Source organism: Mus musculus, chromosome 2 (genome assembly GCF_000001635.26).
Source record: "Mus musculus strain C57BL/6J chromosome 2, GRCm38.p6 C57BL/6J".
Classification (NCBI taxonomy): Eukaryota; Metazoa; Chordata; class Mammalia; order Rodentia; family Muridae; genus Mus; species Mus musculus.
In genome coordinates this window covers 30,948,032-30,969,764 of record NC_000068.7, presented here as the reverse complement: position 1 = coordinate 30,969,764, position 21,733 = coordinate 30,948,032, and the positions used below count along the sequence as shown (strand labels likewise).

Genomic DNA, 21,733 nt, shown 5'->3' with positions numbered 1-21,733 from the left:
GCCATCCCAAAGAAAGCTTAATATGAAGCCAAACAAGAAACAGAAGGTCTGAGGCATAGCTCCATGCAGCATTTGCCTACAATGCATGGGGCCCAGGGTTTCATTCTCAGAACTCCCCTTCCCCAAGTGTCTAGTATTTCTCAAAACTCTCAAAGTCATTTAAAGAGCACCCAAGAGAAGCTGAGAGTCAGCACTGTGGGGAGCTCAAAGTGTTCCCTGTTAGTGGTAATTTATAAATGTTACAGTTTGCTCTTAAGCCGACTAGCTTCCAGATAACTGAGACAGGACTATTTAATTTTATTTAACAGGTTTAAGGCACAACAACTGAGCAGTATTAGTTTATTTTAGTCCTTTAAGCTAATCTGACTACTTCACAGCCACAATCCTTGAGATACTTGTTGTATTTTATGGCTTTCTCTGCTCCAGCTGTTTTTTATGATTATGATGTCTTCTGGACTTCCCACCTCATGGCTAAATCCCCACTTCCTCCCTCTCTCCTGTTCTGTCACTGGCTGATCAGCCCTTTATTGACCAATCTGAATAATTAGGAAGCAATGTTTACACAACATTGATGACAGGCAGTTCTCAAAATAAGGATAGCAACCATATATGAGGGCATAGCAATCAGCATGTGAATAATACAAGGATAATCCTTATACAGTGCACAATAACATTATTCCTACAGTTCCCTAAGGAAGAAACTGGGTAAGAAACTATGGGCTTTATTTAATAATATTGCTCATGGGGCTGGAGAGATGGCTCAGTGGTTAAGAGCACTGACTGCTCTTCCAGAGGTCCTGAGTTCAATTCCCAGCAACCACATGGTGGCTCACAACCATCTGTAGTGGAAATCTGATGCCCTCTTCTGGTGTGTCTGAAGTCAGTATACTCACATACATAAATAAATAAAATCTTTAAAAAAAAATACTGGTCATGGGTTTTTAACAAGTATGAGATGCAGATCCCTCTTTTTTTTTTTTTTGAGATGTCAGACTCTCACTGTAGCCCTGACTGCACCTGGAATTCCTTGTATAGGACAGGGTGGCCTCCAACTCAGATATCCAAGACAATCACCTGTCTCTACTTCCCAGAGTGCTGGGATTAAAGGTGTGTGCTACAATACCCAGCCCTCAAATGTCAGTTTTGTTCTGTTTTGTTTTGTTTTGTTTTAACGACAAGATCCAATATGCAGCTTTGACCTGCTTGAAACTTTGTAGACTGGCCCCAACTCATACAGAGTGTTGGGGTTAAGGGTGCACACCACCCACCGCACCTGTCAGATTTAATGATAGGGACGCACGTTGGGGGGGGGTCATGTGGGAACCCACTATATTATCCTCTCATTTTTAAAAATTTATTCATTTACATGTTAATTTATGCATGTGTGTAAGCCCACATGAGTTTATGAGCACCACATGCACGCAGGTGCCTGCGTCATTTCTTTTTTAATACTTATTTATTTCATGTATGTCAGTACACTGTCGCTGTCTTCAGACACACCAGAAGAGGGCACCAGATCCCATTACAGATGGTTGTGAGCTACCATGTGGTTACTGGGAATTGAACTCAGAACCTCTGGGAGAGCAGTCAGTGCTCTTAACCGCTGAGCCATCTCTCCGCCCATCATTAAAAAAAAATGGTTCTAAAACACTGTTACTTGATGGGGATAGGGCAGCAGTCATCATCACCTGATTCCTATAATCTCAATATTATTCCTGTAACATCAAGGTTCAGAAGCAGAAGGGACTTTGCCCTTAACAAAGATGGTAGCCACTAGCGTCGGTAGACTGCCTGCCCCGGACAAAGAGGGCGGCCCCGCCAGCAGGAACCGGAAATACGAGTCTGGGCGGTGCGCGGGGTACGGTGGGCGCTGGGCGGGCGCTGGGCGCGCAAGGTGCGCGGGTCCGGTTATGAAGCTTGGCCGGGCCGCTCTGGCCCTGCTGCTGCTGGCGCCGTGCGTGGTTCGTGCGGTGGAGCCCATCAGCCTGAGTCTGGCCCTGGCCGGCGTACTCACCACCTATATCTCCTACCCTCGTCTCTACTGCCTCTTCGCCGAGTGCTGCGGCCAGATGCGGAGCCTCAGCCGGGAGGGTAGGCGGGCACCAGGCGTCCGGGATGCTGCGGCAGGGGGATGGCGCCGCTGCCAGGCCAGACTTTGGCCGGAGGCCTGAGAGATGAGTGGTCGGGGCCCGGGGTAGGGTGTCAGCCCTGCGCGGAGCTCTCCGGGGCGGCCTCACGGCACCTCTTCCGCTTGGCTTTGGGGCCAACCCCGAGGAAGGGCAGAGTTCGCAGCACCAGGGTCCCTCAGCGCTCTCCAAACCAGGCTCCGCGGGCCCTGACGTCCTGGAAATGGGGCTGCCTTTTGCCAGCTTGTTTCTCTCCTGACCAGAGTGATCTTTCCTTTCTCAGCGCTGCAGAAAGATCTGGATAACAAGCTCTTTGGACAGCATCTTGCAAAAAAAGTCATCCTAAACGCCGTGTCTGGTTTCCTAAGCAACCCGAAGCCCAAGAAGCCCCTTACCCTCTCTCTGCACGGGTGGACGGGCACCGGCAAAAACTTCGCCAGCAAGATCATCGCGGAGAATATTTACGAGGGCGGACTGAACAGTGACTATGTACACCTGTTTGTGGCCACGCTACACTTCCCCCACGCCTCTAACATCACACAGTATAAGGCAAGAGCATTAAGTTGACCGCCTTCGCGGATGACCCGGAATTGGGGTTTCTCTGTTGTGGGGTGGGATGTGGGAATTCCACGTCAGTGAGTGAGCCACAACATGGCTCTCTGTATGTCAGTTCCTCTTTAAAAGGTGTGCACAGAAGTGGTCATATCCCTTGGAGGAATGACAGCTGAAGCTAGGCTACCGTGTTTTAAAGGGGACTGTCAAGAGCTGGGGGTAGCTCGGCATAGAGCACTTGCCCAGAATGTGGGAAGTTCTGTATTATGTCTCTCCACCCCAACTCCCACAACTCCCGCTGTGGCGAGGGTGCACTGGGGGATAGATATGTAAGTTACAAAGGGTTTGAGATACATAGAGCAGTTAGACCACCAAAGTTTTATGAGTGGCCTCTGTGACACTCATAAAGTGACTCGGTAAGGTGACAACTTGGCTGGGAAGTGGGGACATAACAACTCCAGGGTCTTTAGGAGTCGCCTCCCCCCGCCCCCTGTTGTGAAAAGGAAACCTAGAGGCCAAGTTTGCTTTGACCCAGCTGTTGCAACCTGCTATTGGAGTTTAATTCTGATAACAGGCTCACACCTGAATTCAGGTTCGGTCCCTCCCTCCCTACAGCTGTGCAGTAGGGGCTGTCACTTAACTTGAGCAGGGACATTCTTTATCTTAGAATGGTGCTTCAACCTCGAGTCTGTTAGTGCACCCCCTTTCTGTTGAGCATTGTGTGGCCATAACTGTGGCTTTGTGCAGGTTGTTTAATCTTGGTGCCTGAGGTCAGCGGGTGTTTTCCTACACACCTGTATTCCCAGCAGGCTGAGGCAGGAGGATCACACCTTTGAGGTTAGTCTGGGCTACATAGTAAGCTTCTGTTTGAAAACAGAAATGGAGAGGATGTCAGGTGGAGGAAGAGGAGAAAATAGGGGCTCAGTATCATTTCCTCAATGGCTTTGGGGAGAAGATTCAAAAATGTTGTCATAGCCAGGCATGGTGGCGCACGCCTTTAATCCCAGCACTTGGGAGGCAGAGGCAGGCAGATTTCTGAGTTCGAGGCCAGCCTGGCCTACAGCATGAGTTCTAGGACAGCCAGGGCTACACAGAGAAACCCTGTCTTGAAAAACAAAACAAACAAAACAAAAAATGTTGAGTTAACAGAGCTTGGAACGGTGTCTCGCAGCAGTGGGCGCTTGCTCACAGTCTGGGGCAGGAGACTGGGCAGACCTTCTCTGTGGAGTTCTAACGACTGAGTGAGTTGTATGGAACCATGAGTTGCCACATGATTCAGGTCACTGTAGGTTCCTCTAAGGCAGTTTCTCAACCTTCCTAATGCTGTGACTCTTTAATTCAGTTCCTCATAAAATGATTTCGGTATTACTTCAGAACTGTAATTTTGTAACTGTTATGAATCTTAACACAAATATCTGATCTGCAGGTATTTGATAAGTGCGCCCCGGGGGTCTCGACACACAGGTTGAGAACCGCTGCTGGGAGGGGAAGCTGGTCCATACCTGCAGAGTTGCTGCTTACATTAGATACAAAGGAGAACTGTATTGTGGTCACAGAGCAGTGGAAACACCCTAAGCAGATAGATGTACAGTGTAGCTGTTCGTGTGTTCTTTAGAAAGATACATGGCTGCCTTCCCCAGCTCACTTCAAGAGGAGGGTGGCTGGAAATACCTACACCCTAGGTAGGATTTGGGCTCAGTTTTCCCAGGAAGATGCTTTAAGAGGTCTGTGTGTCTCCCCTTGATGGCTCAGTGTATACGAACCTGGCTGGGGTTTGTCTGGGGCTGGCTTAGGGTGACTGAGGCTCTGACTTCATTCTTTAGCATCTGCCCCACCGAACAACCAAATACAAATAAGGTGGGCTCGTTTGTCTGCTTTATTCTTGAGCCCGCTGCCCATGAGCTCATTGTTGCAGCCTGAACTGTGTTTATTATCATCATCATCATTTTAGTTTGGTTTGTTTTTAATTTTGTGTTTGTGTGTGCTTGTCATCATGTGTGTACACATGTCTGTCTCTAGTGATGTGCCTCAGGATCTGTCTACATTTTTTTGAGACAGGGTCTGTCATTGAGACCTGGGCCTGCCTACCAGGCAAGTCCCATGGCTTCTGTCTTTGCTTCCTCAGTACTCTTAGGGCTCTCCCTGGCTTCCTCTCAGGGGCGCTTGTAAGACAGGCACTTTACCCCACTAAGCTTTCTTCCCAGCCCTGGCCTGGAGCTCTTGCTCTGTCTCAGCAGGATCACAAATGAATGTCACCGTGTCCATCTCCAAATGCATTCGTAGAGTGTGTTGCTGGTCGGGAGAGCCTCGTCACCCCCTCCCAGGATGCCGAGCGAGCAAGTTCAGACTCCCTAAGGGAGCCTCTGATTGAGTCAGTGCTTTGCAGGCTGGACTGCAGAGGAAGGGCTGAGGTGATGGTGGGTTCCTGCCTCTCATCCAGAGGCTGTCATCACAGGATAGATGTGACATTGTGAGGACAGAGCTGGTGCCTGGCTGACACAAGGTCACAAACCTGGAGCGTTGGCATAGGACAGGGTTGGGCTGAGATCCCAGCCTGCCTCAGCCTAACTACGTTTTCTTAGGCAAGCGCTCTGTAGCTCAGGGTCCTCGTCTGTGGCATGGGTATGATGCTATCCACACAGGAAGTGCTTGTGAGGCCAAAGGTGTATGGGTGTGATGCTCATAGCACAGTGCTCCAGAAACACAGCCATTGTCCTGAGGGCCTGGGCTTGTTTAGCACTAGTGAGGCTCTGGGTAAATGCACACAAAAAACAAAGAAACCCAAAGCTGATAGCATTGTGTCGACGACTTCCCTGCCTCCCCTCCCTACCCCCCTGAGCTCTTAATTGTAGAAGGAATCATTTGTGCAATGCGTGGAAGCATTCACCTGTCAATAAAAACGCTGACTAGCCAATGAGCTGAGGCAGAACTAGAAGGTAGGACATCGGCAGAGATATAGAGTTGGAAGCATGGGAAATTGGCCCCAGACTGCAGATGGAGAGACACATGAAACTGAAGGAAAGAGAACTTGCCGGGTGACACTCACAGAATAGAATAATCAGGATTATTGAGATAAGAGCTAGTTGGGGAACAGAGCCAACACTCTGGGCTCCAGTATTTCTTCATTTATACTTGAGTCTCAGAGTCATTATTTCGGAGAACTTGGGTGTGGGTGTCGAAGCCCGCAGTTACACTGAAGGGCCCCCTTGTCCTTCAGGACCAGTTACAGATGTGGATCAGAGGCAACGTGAGCGCCTGTGCTCGCTCCATCTTCATCTTTGATGAGATGGACAAGATGCATGCCGGCCTCATCGACGCCATCAAGCCTTTCCTAGACTATTACGATGTGGTAGATGAGGTCTCCTATCAGAAAGCCATCTTCATCTTCCTCAGGTGAGGCTGTGGCTGGGACATGGTGGGACACCCTCGAGCTGGGGGCTTTGGGAAGAGGTGCAGTCCCTCCTCACTGCAATTGTTTCGGCAGCAATGCAGGGGCAGAGAGGATCACAGACGTGGCTCTGGATTTCTGGAAAAGTGGGAAGCAGAGGGAAGAAATCAAGCTCAGAGACATGGAGCCCGCCCTGGCCGTGTCGGTCTTCAATAACAAGAACAGTAAGTATGGCAGTCCACCCCCTAACCGTGCACCCCTACTGCTCCCCGGACCCGACGGAATCCTCGAGTGACCACTGTTAATGAGCTGCAGGAGGCTTTATAGATGAGTTGGTTAAGACAGGGTTTGCGCTACATTCCTTGTGGAGGAAGAGCAGGCAATTGAAGCAGAAGGCCACTGCAGATGGCTGCAGGAGGCAGTAACAGGGAAGGCCTCTCCCTTTGCAGTGTCTTCCCTCTGTCACAGACACTTGCCCTACCTTGTGGGGTAGGTAGATGCTGGCTGGCTGCTTCTTACCGAGGACACAGGCGGCAGGAGGATCTTGTACAGCACCAGGCAGCCAGTACTCAGAGCTTTTGACTCTCAGCTCAACTGCTTCTCTGGCTACTGTCATGCAGACCTTTGACCTTGAACCCTACAAGGCAGACAGCCACGAAGGTTACTCACTGGTTATCTCACCAGGTCGAAGGTTACTCACTGGTTATCTCACCAGGTCGTTGAGGTGACAAAAGGCTACAGGCCCCACTGGAAACATGCTCACCAAGAAATCCGCATTGAAGTTAGGTGACTAGCTAGCACAGTGCGTTCTGTTACTCTGTGCAGATGGAATATTGAGAAAAGACAAACCTTTTTGCTCTCTCTTGATGCTATAAAGGATGGCTGCACACAACAGGAAGAACAGATTGATGGGCAGCACTGTGTGTGTGTGGGCGTGCGTGGTGTGCTTGTGTGGTGAAGGCAGGAGGAGCTCCTGCGGGGCTGTAGCAGGGATAAGGGATAATTGAGAACTCTGTCATGGCTGGTAGACAGTAGTGCTGGGGTGGACAATGAGAGCAGTCTTGGGAGGAGGACACATTGGGCCACCTTGAAGGGAGACATTTGCTGAGGACACATATCTCAGTTGGCGGTATATGGGTGGTTTTGCTTTTATGTGGTTCACACTTTTGCTTTTATGTGGTTCACACTCAAACCCAGGGCCGTGCACACGCCAGCTAATTGCCCTACCACCAGCCCAGCTGGTATTTTTAAGCCGTGTGACCATTTGAAGTCACTGGTTCTGCTGAGCGCTTGTGCTCGGGGTCACCTCCCCAGCCAGGCAGATGCCCCCAGCTACACCCTTAGGGTTCTGGCGCAGAGGCACTGGTGACTGCTCCACAGTCGGTTTGCTCTTTGCTGTGGCCACAGGTCCTCCCCCAAGTACATCAGTGCAGAGCACCGTTCTGAGAAAACAGACCCTGGGCTCTCTGCACAGCTTGCATTGGGAGCCAGAGCACAAAGACTAATAGGCTAGGCAGGACACCAAGACATGTCACGGGCTCTTTAGGGCATCCTGCAGGTACTGAATCAAGTGTTTCCAGGACTGGACGGCTGAGCTATGCAGAACTAGACTTTTGTAGGGAAAATGTTGTCAGAATCCCGACCCTTGAGGTGCACAGCCTTGCTGGCACGCCTTATTACTCAGGGAAGTCTAGGTGTTGCTTCCGGAATGCTCTGCAGGGTTTAGGAACTGGCAGGCAGCAGCTGTGGATTCCTTAATTGCAGGTCCAGCTATGGAAGCTCTAGTTGGAGATTGGCTGGTGGAGTCTGTGGCTGGCTCTCCCTTACCTCTTTTTTTCGAACTTCTTCCAATCTGTCCACCAGCTTCTCACCACTGCCTGGGGCCCAGCACAGTGTGGTGCAAGTGGCCATCTAGTCTGCCTCCCATCTCAAAGGCACACAGGAGAGGCCTTTCCAAGCCCAGAGCTCTAAAGTGTCTGTTTTAAAGCTTTTTTGTGTGTTTCTCATTTTTGTATGCCTATGTATGTGTATGTCAGTATCCAGAGAAGGTTTTGCATCCCTGGACCCAGAGTTGCACGTGGTTGTGAGCAGCCTGAGGCGTACTGGGACCCAACTCAGGTCCTCTGCAGTGAGCAACAAGTGTTCATGTTGGTTTGTTTTCGTGTAACATGGTTTCTCTGTTTAGCCCTGGCTGTCCTGGAACTCACTCTGTAGACCAGGCTGGCCTTGAACTCAGATCCACCTGCCTCTGCCTCAGGAGTGCTGGCATTAGAGGTGTGCACTGTTAAAGGCATTCTTAACTAATGAGCCCCAAAGGTGTCCCCTTATGTCACCCTGCCCTTGCTGTCCCTGCTGCATCCCAAGGCAGTACTCATGGGCAGTTCTCAGCTTGTCTCTCTTCCTCACTGTATGGAGATGGGTAGCATGGCCCCCAGTGAACACCTGGTAATTATCCTGTCTGGACCGATCATTGTTATGTGTCACCTTTCTGTCTTTCCCAGGTGGCTTCTGGCACAGCAGCCTCATTGACCGGAACCTCATAGATTATTTTGTCCCCTTCCTGCCCCTGGAGTACAAGCACCTGAAAATGTGCATCAGAGTGGAGATGCAGTCCCGAGGCTATGAAGTAGATGAGGACATCATCAGCAAGGTAGCGGAAGAGATGACGTTCTTCCCCAAGGAGGAGAAGGTCTTCTCTGACAAGGGCTGCAAGACTGTGTTCACCAAGCTGGACTACTACCTGGATGACTGAGGCCGGCTGCCAGGGCTGTGTCAGTCCGCTCCTCCCCAGAAGAGGCTTGGACACTTCCTGCTGAGGTTAGCGGGAGAATCCTGTTTCTGCTCCTCAGAGCCTGCAGGTGACCGCGCTGTAGGGACCACAGATGCAACATGGACCTGAAGCTCCTGGAGCCTCCAGAGATGAAAGCAGCTCCCAGCATTCTGGACTTGTGATTTTTTTAAAATTATGTTTTAATTTCAGGTGTTTCTGTTTTGAGGCAGAACAAGTAAGTTTTACTGCAAATGTGATAACGTTTTATTTAAAATGGTTTTTAATACTATAAGAAGCTTTCAGCGGTGGCTTTGTGTGTCTTTTGAAACTGTTGGATGACATTACCAGTATTTCTACTTCAGAAACCCAAGCCTGGACATCTGCTGCATGGATGGAATGGTTATCTCAGGAACAAGGGGCCTGAAGCAGCCCTGCCAGGGGCCATAGAGTGGTTAGGTGAGACTGGATCACAGATGTGCCTCTGTGCTCTTCTCTGGACTCCTTAGTAATAAGACAAGTGAGTTTTCCCGGCAGTGGTGGCGCACGCCTTTAATCCCAGCACTTGGGAGGCAGACAGGCGGATTTCTGAGACCAGCCTGGTCTACAGAGTGAGTTCCAGGACAGCCAGAGCTACACAGAGAAACCCTGTCTCGGAAAAAAAAAAAAAAAAAAAAAAAAAGAGAGAGAGAAACCCTGTCTCAAAAACAACAGAAAGCCCATTTGTCTTAATGACCCTGAGTGGTCGTCAGTTCCACTCCAGATGCCAGGCTTGACAGAGCTCTAGAGAGGCTTGTTTTATGCAGCACAAAGCGCCTGCTAAGGGGCAGGGCTCCTGTAGGTGTGGTTGTCATTCAAGGCCTTGACAGGGCTGGGTTTAGCAGGGAGAAAAGGGCCTGACGTCAAAACAAGGTCAACTGCCGGCAGGACCACACTCTGCCTCTGCTACCAGCCTGTTCAAGGCCCCTTTTCAGGCGGCCCAGGATTCCCAGTGATGGTTCCAAGTCCCCAGGAAACATGTCAGGTCTTACCACCCATCTGAAGATGGAGCCCAAGCACTGAGCCCTGACTGAGGAGCATGGCTTCCTGTCCTGCTGAGGCCTGTCTTTGTAGATGTGGCCGCATGGGACAGGTGGGCACTGTGTCAGGCTCCCAGACACCAACTAAGGAAGGGAGCAGCAGCATGTCAGTACGGAGGCTTACCCTTCCAGACTGCTCTGTCCTGTGGCAGCCATGTATCGGTACTGCCAAGAAGCGAGGTTAGCACAGTTACGCCGAGATCTGGCCAACAGACAGACCTAGAATCGGGTTCTCTTGTCAGTTCTGGGCAGGAAGATCCAGCAACTCGGTCTCTCAGCAGTGGCCAGGTATCAGACCGTGATAAAAGGCATCTCTGAGTAGGAAAAAATGACACCACAGCATCCAGAATACCACAAACTCCAAGGCACTGAGTGTGAGGGCCAAGAGTAGGGCACAGAGCCTGCGTCGAGTTCTGACCCAGACCCAGCAGTTGCGGATTGCTCACAGTTGGGGGGATGTTATGTGGTAGGAAAGCCTGACTCTGGTAGCTCCTATATCTTGCTACCCAGCCTGTCTAGCTGGCTCTGAGCTCCAGAGCCTGTTTGGAAGGTGGAGAAATAAGAAAGGTGCCCAAGTTGGCATATGTAGAGATGTGATTGCCTGCCCCTTGTGTATGTAAACACAGCACAGAAAAAGCCCTTACCTACCCGAGGAAGCTCTCCAGCACCAGATATTGCCTCGTCCTATGTGTGTGGGTAACAGCATTCAAAGCAAACATTGATTTCTGCGTGATGGGGTCAACCTGCACATGCAGGTGAGGAAGGCCGCGGGCCGCTCCAGAGCCTTGATTCTGAGCTCCGTGCACTACCACACAGACAAGGAAAAGCTCAGGAAAGTTACGTCTCGCAATGCTTTTATTATCTTGCGTCCATCTCTGTTCTCACAGGGAGGCTGGGGCAGGCCACACCAGGCCTTTCAAAGTTGGAGATCAGTAACAGCAGTCCAAAGGTGGCCAACACGTGTCCACGTATTACATCACTGTAAACAGAAAACCGGGAGCCCAACAGGTCACAAACAGTAACTCGGCTCCAGTCCAAGACTATGGCCTGAAAGTCACCCTCACCTTGGCACGTTTTGGTTTGCTTCCTGCTTTGAGACAGGGTCTCTCTGTACGTAGCTCAACTAACTTTAAACTCCTCTTCCGAAGTGCTAGGATTGCAGGCATGCACACCACTGGCCTGGCATTCCCTTGTGTAGCCTAGGCTTGCCTCAAACTTGAGACAGTCCTGCCATGGCCTCACAGGTTCTGGGACTAAAGGTGAGCACCACCACACCCAGCTCAGCGTGGCATTTCTAAGTGACAAGCTGTGATTCTCTTTAAGGCATTTCCGTGTTATAAAAATAGCCATTCTACCACATTGTATAAAAACATGGCAGAGTTTCCATGTCTGCAGCTGCATAGCAACTGTAGGACAGAATGGTTCACAAGGATAGGCTCACAGGCTCAGCTCCCTACAGTCAGAGCAGCCCAGATGCCACTCAAGGCGTCATCCTGAGATTACACCCAGAACCCACAAGCTGAGTTGTGCCAGTATAGTTCTACTCTCTACACAATTAACAATAAGACCCTTTTTTTTTTTCTTTTGAGTTTCATGTAACTCAGGCAGTTCTTAAACTCAAGCCAGCTGAGGAACCCTGAACCCTGATCTTCCTGCTGGGATCATGGGTATTGTGCCCCATATCCAGCAACGTTAAAAACCTGAGAATAAGCCTCATTCTATTTTATGTCCTTCCTAGGTCTTTATTTTTTGAAAAAGGGCTGTGTAGTCTTGGCTGTCCTGGAACCCACTAAGTAGACAAGGTTGGGTTCAAACTCCCAGAATCTACCTGCCTTTGCCTCAAGAGTGCTGGGATTAAAGGTGTGCCCCAGCACTTGTGGCACTTCCTAGGTTTTAAAATGCATGGCATCTTACATTTATTACCTAAGCTTTAGAAGTAAAAATATAAATTTTAAATATGTGCATGTCCTTTAAAAAAAAAAAAAACGGCATCTCTGGTGTACAGCAGACACACTCCTTCCCATGGGGTTTGGCCAGGTCAGCCCCAGCCTAGAGCTTCTCTTCCTATGCATGTTCTGCAAATCGGAGCTTGACCTTCAGAGCAAGTGTAACAGGCAAACAGGGTCCAAAGACCTCCTTCAAAAATGACAGCTCATCCTGATGCAAGCAGGGATGAGGCTGGGTGAATCTAACAATTGATAGGCAAGGTACAAGGCAGGTTGTGACCCATACACAGTGGGAGACTGGACAGAGCATCCCACAGCCAGGGCTGCGAGCAGTAGCGAACAGAAGGCATAAACTCAAAGGCTCTGTGTCCCTGTGTGCTCCAGGGGCCTCAGAGGGAGCCCCCACTGCTCACACTGACAGTCCAGCCAAGGTCAAGCCCACATGCTCCCCTCTAGCAGTGAGCATCTGTCAGTGCCACCAGCTTCCGAAATTGTGATTACCAGGTCAAGGCAGAAAAGAAAAAAACAGCCCAGTGGTAGGAAACCCTGCCTCCCTGAGGGTACAGCAGGGTGCAGCAGGCCCATTAGTGGCATCTGAGGCATGGGTGCTGTTGGCCACACAGGACTTTTGGCCTGCGTTCAGACAGTTTTGGTTTTTTTTTTTTAGGCACTTGATTCACAGTAAAGTGTGAGCATTCTTAAAGTTCATCTTCAGATGCCGCACTGACAGCATCCCAAGTCCACAGGTGCAAATGTGCAAAGCCCCAAGGGGGCTCTTCAAAGTGCTCCATGACAAGGCCTGGAACGGGGTGGGAGGTTCCCCTGAATCTTCCCACTCCACTGGATGAAGAGCTCAGTGGAAATCCAGCCGGGACTGCACAGTCTTGCAGCCCTTGTCTGAGTAGATCTTCTCATCCTTGGGGAAGAAGGTCATTTCATCTGCCACACTGGTGACGACGTCCTCATCGACGGCAGCCCCTCGGGCCCTCATCTCTGCCCGCACACACATCTTCACGTGTTTGTACTCCAAGGGCAGGAAGGGGATAAAATAGTCGATGAGGTTTTTGTCTATTAGCCCACTGTGCCACAGGCCACCTGCAGAACAAGACAAGCGGGTCTCCTGTCACTGCCACCTAGCCATATCCCATCCTTCATGCCTTCACCCTTCCAGAGACTCTGTCAAGTGACATGTGCCCTCAAAATACCCTAAGAAATCTCCCTGTGGCAGCAAAGCCACAAACAAGGGTATCGCTGGCTTCGAAAAGACACACTGCTGAGAATCTACTCAATGCCAGCCGAGCACTGGGTTCCCCGCTCCATAGTGGACTCACTGTGCTTGTTGTTGAAGACGCCCACAGACAGCACAGGCTCCAGGTCCTTCAGCTGGATCTCCTCCCTTTTTCTTCCTGCCCGCCAGAAGTCCAGGGCCGTCTTAGTGATCAGGTCTCCTCCTGCATTGCTGAGTTGGCCAGGGATGGATGCAAAGACCATATCACATGTGAAAGACGCCTGTCTCCTTGCCGGAGTCACCCACCCAAGGCTTTATTCCTTCTCAAGGCTAGAACTGACCCCGGGGTCCTGTGCCTGGTAAACAGGTGCTATCATAGCACTATGTGACACTCCAGCTCCCAGGGGTGCTACATTTCTAGTCCTCCCAAAGCTTTAAGTCAGGACTATTTGCAGTGTGCTACCAGACAAGGACAAAAGGCTTGTCTGTCTGCAAGCAATGTAAATGCAGTGTTTAGAACTCAGAGTGGCTGGCAGGGGCACCCAGCGCCGGGCCAGAGGACCACTCTGGCTCATCCCCAACTCCCTTTCTATGCCAGAGTGACACTGGGAAGTGAGAAATGACAGGTGAGCCTATGGCTTTGTCAAGCTGGCACTTCTGTCCCGGATGGCCAGGAGAACCTCATCCTAGCACTTGGAGGTCCCCAAGAAGCCTTGTTGGCTGACCTGAGGAAGATGAAGATGGCTCTGCGGTAGGAAATCCCATCCACCTGCTCATAGTAGTCCAGGAAGGGCTTGATTGCATCAATGATCCCAGGATGCAACTTATCCATCTCGTCAAAGATGAAGACGGAGCTGCCACACGCACTCACATTGCCTCGGATCCACTTCTGGAGCTGGTCCTGGACCAACCTCAAAGAGAGAGGCAGCTCAGAGGATGTTCCAGAGGATGGAGTGGGGGTGCTGCCTGGGCCTCGGGAAGCTACCAACTGCATACTGCCCCCACAAAGCAGATGACACTTTCCCACAAGTGGAAAGGCACTAGCCATCAAAGCCTGGCCACTTGACTTGAATCCCTGGGACCCAAATGGCTAAAAGGAGAGAACTGACTTCCAAAAAACACCACTGATACAAACCACCACTGACACACCTCTGTGTACAGCCACTGATAGACCTCTGCATACAGCCACTGATACACCTCTGCATACAGCCACTGACACACCTCTGCGTACAGGCCCAAGCGAGGCGGAAGGAGAGAGTCCCTGAGTAGCTCTGTCAAGGTATTTCATCACAGCAACAGGAAAAGAAGCCGAGACAACAGGCACACAGAAATGACAACTGGATTCAGATCTGCACAATGCAGGGGGCCGAGGCTCTGAACTGACACAGTGAGTGAAGGTGCTGCCCTGGCTGGAATGAGAAACCCTGAGCTACCTCCCTAGCACCCTTGCTTTATTGAAACACCCAAGCAACAACTTCTCATCCCCTAAGTGGGAAAGGCCACAACTACAGACTTCCCACTGCAAATACTGTACTTCAAGAGATCTATAATAAAATCTGGAAAACATGAACATAACTTCATGGTGGCGACGGGTAGCTTGGTGGCACAGCACTTCCTCAGCACCTTCAAATAAACCCTTCCTTCTGGCACTCCTCCCTGGCTGACAACAGTTTCCTTTCCTCCTTCGATGGGGTTTCTGTTTGCTAGCTCCGTCCAGCAGGGGGTCAAACACCAATAAGCAAGATAGTCATTTACATCAGATTCAAGGGATGAAAAATGCAGAGATCTCACAAGGAAAACCAGGCTGGAGCTTTGCTTCCGACTCACACGGGCAGCAGACAGAGGTGGCAAGTTTTAGATGTGGCCATGCCCAAGCAAACTATCTAAGGCCGCCCTACCTAACACCCTGTGCCCTGCTGGGAATGGAAATCCCTTTATGAGTGCCTAAGGCAGAGGCCTGGAGACAGGAGGTGAGGAGTTCAGGTTGTGAGGGACAAGTCACCTTGCCTCTCTTGTCCACTTTCTCTGATTTCAGTCCCCTCCTCCCTCCCCCTATCCCAGGAATGATACCCCACCCCACCTCACCCCTACACTAGTTGGCTCCATCTTTAAATGATCATAGCATCCCCTACCTCACTGGATTATTTTGGAATAGCAATTTTAGAAACAAAGAAGATGGGACACACCTATAATCCCAGCACTTGGAAGTTGAAGGTAGGAGGATCAGAAGTTCAAAGCCAGCCTCTGCTATTTATAGTGAGTTTGAAGCCAACCTGGGCTACATTAGACCCTGTCTAAAACCACCCTCTCTCCCACATGCCATAAACTGGGCAAATTGATAGATGCCTGTTGATCTCAGCCCTCAGAAAGCTGGATCCCTAACACCAAAGCCAGCCTGGACTACACGATGAGGCACTGTCTCAGAAAGTATAAATAAAGAGAGGCTAGGCATTTAATCCCAGCCTTTGGAGGGCAGAGGTAGGTAGATCTCTGTGAGTTCCAGGCCTGCCAGACCTACACAGTAAAACTCAGTCAAATAAATAGCAGAAAGCAAAGCAGAGGCCAGATGGAGCACTTCAAGGCAGAGAAAGAAAAGCAGAGGCCAGAGCTACTGAGTAAAGTACCCCAGGCATATGATCAAAAATCGGTAGGTTTTCTTGCCTGGTACACCTTTATCTTCTGCTCATGAGGGAAGTGCAAAGTAGAGACGAACAGGTGGACAAAGTTACTCTTCAGGCCTTTTGGATAAAGGTTTTCAGCCACAATCTGGCTGATAAAATTCTTGCCCGTGCCAGCCCAGCCGTGCAAGGACAGAGTCAATGGTTTCTTGGAATTTTTGTTGTTCCTGAAGCCAGTCAATGCCTTGAGAATCACTTCGGTGGCAAGGTGCTGTCCAAACAGCTTCTCTTCCAAGTCCAGCTTGAGGGCTGCGGAGGCCCGCACCGGAACAAAGAGAAAAACACAGGTTAAAAAAGTACCTGAGTCAGAGGCACAGTTAGCGACTGATCCAGCAGGGCCAGAAGGGATGAAAAATGCAGAGATCTCACAGATCAGAGCCAGAATCATAAGGACCTACAGTCAGATCCTTAAGTGCCAGTTCTCCTTAACATCTAAATGTCAAACAAGCTACACAGATTCTTTCATCCAGGGAAGAACCATTTGGCGGCTGTGCTCCGGGCTAGCTTTCCCGCCACCCCTGATGGCTCGAAAAAAAAACAAACAAACAGCAAGAGCAACAGGCGGGCTTTCTGGATGGAGCTCCACGCCTGGCACCCCCTGGCGGGGCGCACCAGCTGGCCCCGTTGCGTTCAGTTCTCCAGGTGGTCATTGCAAGGCCTGCAAAGGTGTGGCGAGGTCCCGGCCGTGTGTGTCTCCCGCGGCGCCGCATCCAGCAGGAGCGGGAGCCAAGCTCCCAGTGCCCTCCCGCCCGCCCCGACCGGCCCGCGGGCACATACCCGACGTGTTGAGGGGCCGTTCCTCATGGCAGCACTCGGTGAAGCGGCAGTAGAAATCGGTATAGGACAGGTAGCCGGTGAGCGCCGACACGGCCCCGATGGCGATGCCCACGCTTACGGGCTCGAACGCCCCCGCCACGTGGGCGGCCAGCAGCGCCCACAGGGCCGTGGAGCCCCCAAACGCTCCGATTCGTCTCATCGCACGCAGGGAAGCACCGTGCGGCTGCGCTCCGAGCGCAGGATTCAGTCCCAGGGACTGAACTTCCGGTACGGCGCTGTCACTTCCGCTTAGCTAGAAAGCCGCCTTGTTGGAAAGGGGCGGGGAGATTATTGTCACCAACGTTGTGAGTGTCAGGAAACCCTCTAGAGACCATTAAAGGAATTTCATTCCTATCTTTTAGAGGTCCTGTTTGTTTGTTGGTTGGTTTGTTATACAAACACACACACACACACACACACACACACACAGGAGACGGAGAGAGGGAGAGAACGCAGAGATGGATCAGTTGTTAGGGGCACTGACTAGCTCTTCCTGAGGACCTGGGTTCACTTCCAAGCACCCACATTCCTGTTTTGTGACGGTCTCTAACCAGTTCCAGGGGTTCTGCCACTCTCTTTTGGCCTCTGTAAGCACTGCACACACACACACGGGACACAGACATACACGCAAGCAAAACAATCATACACACAACATAATAAAATTATTGGAAAATTATGCACACATAAAAATCAAAAGCCCAGATTGGGCTCCCAGCATCCACATCTGGTGGCTTATGATTGCCTGTACCTCCAGAACTTTTCCTCCGAGCTTTGTGGGCACCTCCACGTATACGGTGCTGTACAGAAGCTCAGGCGTGCACATACATATAAGATAATACATAAATAAATAAAATAATAATAATAATAATAGCAACAATAATGTGTGCTTGTTGTGAGAGAGACAGGGCTGAGCACTAGGGATGTAACGCACATAGGGACACCTGTGGGGGATTCACAAGGGAGACAGACATTTGTCTATGCGCATACCACACAGTGGGCCCCAGGTTGCCCGCTGGGAATTCATCCATGGAGTAGAGTTGGTCCTGCCTTTCAGGACACACAGGCTGTAGGGGAGGCAAGCAAGGGGACAAGGACTACTGAGTCATCAAAGTCCAGGTACTGTGGGGCAGGGAAAGCCTTTGCCTATGCTGAAGATTAGAGGTATTAATCAAAAACCGACGAAGTTGGTCATGCAGAAAACAAGCAGTGGTGTGGTTTATGTAAAGAGTAGAGTTTGTAAACAGCCCGTCTGAAATGTGTGATTACTCCTCCACACGCCTTCATTATATCAACTTGATATAGAATTTGAAGCCACAGGCTTTTTTCCTTTTTGTTTGTTTGTTTGTTTGGGTGTTTTGTTTTGTTTTGTTTTTGGGACAGGGTTTCTCTGCGGAGCCCTGGCTGTCCTTGAACTCACTCTGTAGACCAGGCTGGCCTCGAACTCAGAAATCCGCCTGCCTCTGCCTCCCAAGTGCTGGGATTAAAGGTGTGCGCCACCACCGCCTGGCTGCCACAGGCTTTTAATAGGGACAATACAGCCAACTTGAAGATCATTCCCCAAGGAAATAGATTGTCCATACATACTTGGTCCAGACTTTGCCAAACTTGGTTGAGTTCCTTTAGTAACTAATGTGCAATAAATAACTCGTGAACTCTGGCTGTGTGTCAGGCCCAACACTATATAAAGCACATATACCCATATACCAGGCTTACAGCAGGGAATAGGTCAGGTATGGCTCCTGACCTCACAACAGAGCCACTGACCACGACTGTCCTTATTTCTGGGGGGATAGGGCAAAAAGGTAAGGCCCCAGAGCCCCAGCAGGCTAATCTCAGTCTCCTGTCCCAGCATGCTAATTAAAGAGATGCTTATGAGTGAAAAGCAGATAAAAGAGTTTCTACTCAGGTGTCTCATTGGGAGTAGGAGCAGATGGTGGGGGCAGGTGACCCCCAAGTCCATCTTCTGGACACTGCCATGAGCTTCAGGTTTACATAGAGGAAGAATTGGGACAAGGGACAAGAGGCATGCATAGGTAAGCTGTCCTGGTCAAAGGGTGGTCTGGTTGATCATTATCTCAGGTCTAGGTTTGAATGATGGCTCACAGGAGTCCATACTGTTTGAAGGAACAAATCAGTTCTCAAAAGATTGATCCAGCCGTCCCTTCAGAGAAAACCACACTCACAGGATGACATGTTTGCTCGCCCATGCCTGGGGTTGGTGTAAGTTCCTTGCCATAATGTGACTGATTGATCAGCCCTGCTTCAGGAGTCCAAGCTGACTGCAGGGTTAGGATGATGGCTGGAGTCTATTTTATTTTATTTTATTTTTTTGTTTTTTCGAGACAGGGTTTCTCTGTATAGCCCTGGCTGTCCTGGAACTCACTTTGTAGACCAGGCTGGCCTCGAACTCAGAAATCTGCCTGCCTCTGCCTCCCAAGTGCTGGGATTAAAGGTGTGTGCCACCATCGCCCGGCTCTGGAGTCTATTTTAGCAGTCTAAAATAGGACACTGTAAAAGCTGACAATAAGCTCATGCCTTTAATCCCAGCACTCAGGAGGCAGAGATAGGCAGATCTTTGCATTTGAGGCTAGCCTGATCTACAAAGTGAGTTCCAGGCCCTGTCTCAAAAAACAAAACAACCAAAACAGTGTAGCTACCTGTAACCTCAACAACTGAGAGATAGAGGCTAGAAGATGGGGGTTAAAAGCCATCCTTGGCTACACAGTGAATTAGAGGCCAGTATGGGCTATGTAAGACACTGTATGCACACACACACACACACACACACACACACACACAGGGAGGGAGAGAGGGAGGGAGGGAGGGAGGGAGGGAGGGAGGGAGGGAGGGAGGGAGGGAGGGAGGGAGGGAGGAAGGAAGGAAGGAGACAAGAAAAGAGATGTAATGAAGGCAGAATTGATTGCCAGGCTTCACCATGCTTTAGTGTCACCTTGAGGAACTTCTAAGCAAGGAGACAGTGCCTGTTACATTCTGATCACTTTGGAACTACATTGAGCTAGCAAAGGACAAGTCCATAGACAGGAAGGGACCAGTTCTATGGCTGAAACAATGTCCCGGAGGAAGCAGCCAGTGGCCTGCTGCTCACAAGCAATGGAAGGCAGAGAAAGAGACTTGAGAGTGCCCAGATGTGGAGCCAAGAGGAGCTAGGGAAAGCTTCCTGAGGGGCAAGAACACCACAGAGGCAGATGGAGGGTAGGTGGGAGAGGAGGACCATTCAGCCCTTAGGTGTACAGGTCACATGGTTTTGTCTGTTTTGGAGGTTTGGGTGACCAAGATCTGAGAACTAGAGACTCAGCATCAGGTGAAATGCTTGCTTCCAAGGTGGCGCCCCCTTGCTGTGTTCTTCATGTAGAAGGTTTGAAAGGACAAGGAGGAGTCTCACAGTAAGCCCATGTGCATGTGTGACAGTGAGGACCCAGCCAGCCCAGCTCTCTCTCTCTCTCTCTCTCTCTCTCTCTCTCTCTCTCTCTCTCTCGCTCTCTCTGTCTCCTTACCCCCCCCCCCATGTGTGCCTACACATGCCTCTGAGTATTTGTGTTCAGGTCAGCAGTTGGTGTCTTTGTCAAGTCCCTCTCCACATTTTTTTTTTCAAGACAGCATCTCAATACATTTCCCTGGCTGCTTGGGAACTAGCTATGTTGACCAGGCTGGTTTTGAGACTTAAACTCAGAGATCTGAGATCCACTTGCCTCTGCCTCCCCAGCACTAAGATTAAAGGACTTCACACCTGTGTCTGACCTTCTGCCTTCTCTCTTTTGGGCTTCACCTTTTCTTGTCCTTTGTCTTCTATTTTGAGACAAGATCTCTCATAGACTCTGAAGTGAGCTCCAGGGACCCACCCGGCTCCATTCCTCTATCCCCCGTTGCTGGGGTTACAAAGGCAAGCATACAGCAGTGCCTGGCTTTTTTATGTGGGTGCTGAGAATCTGAGCTCAAGCCCTTTCCATTGGAGCCATTTCCTAGCCTCCATGTCCTAACACTGCTGCAGAGGGAGTAGGGAGAGCAGCTTTCAAGCCACAGCAGCGATCCACATTCTCTTGCAGGACCCTCTTAAATGAATTATCTTTAGTATAAATATTAGCAAGAAATTAACCCAGCGGCTATATTTCTTTACCTTACCATAGCTCCCAATAACTACACTGAGAAAGCAAGATTTATTTAAAACTGCACCTCAATAGGTAAGCAGTTGAAGAATCTACCTTAACCTTCTATGCTAATCTGGCTACCTCCCAGCCCCATCCCATAACACTTGGATATTATCATTGATCTGCTTCTTTGGGCTTCAGGTGTGCTTCCATGATCTCTCTTTGGACTTGTTTCTCGTGGCTTCAAACACTCTGCCAAGAGGCCGTGGTTTATTAATAATACACCACAGAGCCATGTTTGTGCAAAATAAACACAAACAAGCTGCATATATTCTTCTTGACGAGTAAAAATAGTTCGGGGAAAATCTGAGTCCCCAAGCCAGGCATGGCCGCCAGCCACCATAACTCCCAGACAGGACTATGGAGCATAAATAAATGTTATGCCCCAGTCCAGAGAATTTTTATTATCTATTTAGGGAGGAATTGTAGCCTCCCTCAGCCTTGAAGCAGGCTGATTCAGCCTTTGCTGCCACTGAATATGAGATCATCTGGGGTGTAGCCTTCTGACTTAGATGGCTATATTGTTGTCAACTACCACTGCCCCACTCTGAGACTCTGCTACCTGATGAGAGACCCTTGAGACATTCCGGAGACACGTCCTATCCTGCACGTGGCCTACAGGCTGTCTCCAGGCACCAAGAATGGATTGGCAGGGGGTTGGGCCTCCCCCCTTTATAAGCACAGACTCTTAGTAAACTCGGGGGCCTTGATCAAAGAAAAATTTGTCTTGGCCTCTTTCTTTTCTCGCTGTCTAATCTCTTTCAGCCCCAGCCTGCCTTTCAGGAGTACCCGGTTCTCTTGGCCGCAGGCGGCCACACCCTCCATCTTCCTCACTGATCTAACTCTCTCTCTCTCTCTCTCTCTCTCTCTCTCTCTCTCTCTCTCTCTCCCTCTCCCTCTCTCTCCTTCTTCTTCTGGCTGGTTGATGTCCCTCTCTCTTCTCTATTGTGCCCAGCCATTGGGTGATCAGCATTTATTGGACAAGGC

At 50.2% G+C, this 21,733-nt stretch overlaps 2 protein-coding genes across 4 annotated transcripts; one reads left to right on the top strand and one right to left on the bottom strand.

Moving 5' to 3' along the window:
- Window positions 1-1,846: 1,846 nt before the first annotated feature.
- Tor1a (torsin family 1, member A (torsin A)) lies at window positions 1,847-9,204 on the top strand. The gene is made up of 5 exons (NM_144884.2): window positions 1,847-2,091; window positions 2,410-2,675; window positions 5,896-6,071; window positions 6,163-6,290; window positions 8,568-9,204. The coding sequence occupies exons 1-5, from the start codon at window positions 1,911-1,913 to the stop codon at window positions 8,816-8,818; spliced, it is 1,002 nt and encodes a 333-aa protein (NP_659133.1). The 5' UTR covers window positions 1,847-1,910; the 3' UTR covers window positions 8,819-9,204.
- Tor1b (torsin family 1, member B) lies at window positions 5,692-16,826 on the bottom strand. 3 transcript variants are annotated; one of them, XM_017318972.2, is made up of 5 exons: window positions 16,542-16,826; window positions 15,748-16,013; window positions 13,812-13,987; window positions 13,190-13,317; window positions 5,692-6,703 (listed from the first exon to the last, which is right to left on the bottom strand). In XM_017318972.2, the coding sequence occupies exons 1-5, from the start codon at window positions 16,738-16,740 to the stop codon at window positions 6,657-6,659; spliced, it is 816 nt and encodes a 271-aa protein (XP_017174461.1). In that variant the 5' UTR covers window positions 16,741-16,826; the 3' UTR covers window positions 5,692-6,656. The 3 variants fall into 3 exon arrangements, 2 of the variants coding, with proteins under 2 accessions (XP_017174461.1, NP_598434.2); XR_374100.2 differs by lacking the exon at window positions 5,692-6,703 and adding an exon at window positions 10,750-12,953 and having other exon boundaries at window positions 13,812-13,997; NM_133673.3 differs by lacking the exon at window positions 5,692-6,703 and adding an exon at window positions 10,750-12,953 and having other exon boundaries at window positions 16,542-16,764.
- Between the last annotated feature and the right edge of the window lie 4,907 nt (window positions 16,827-21,733).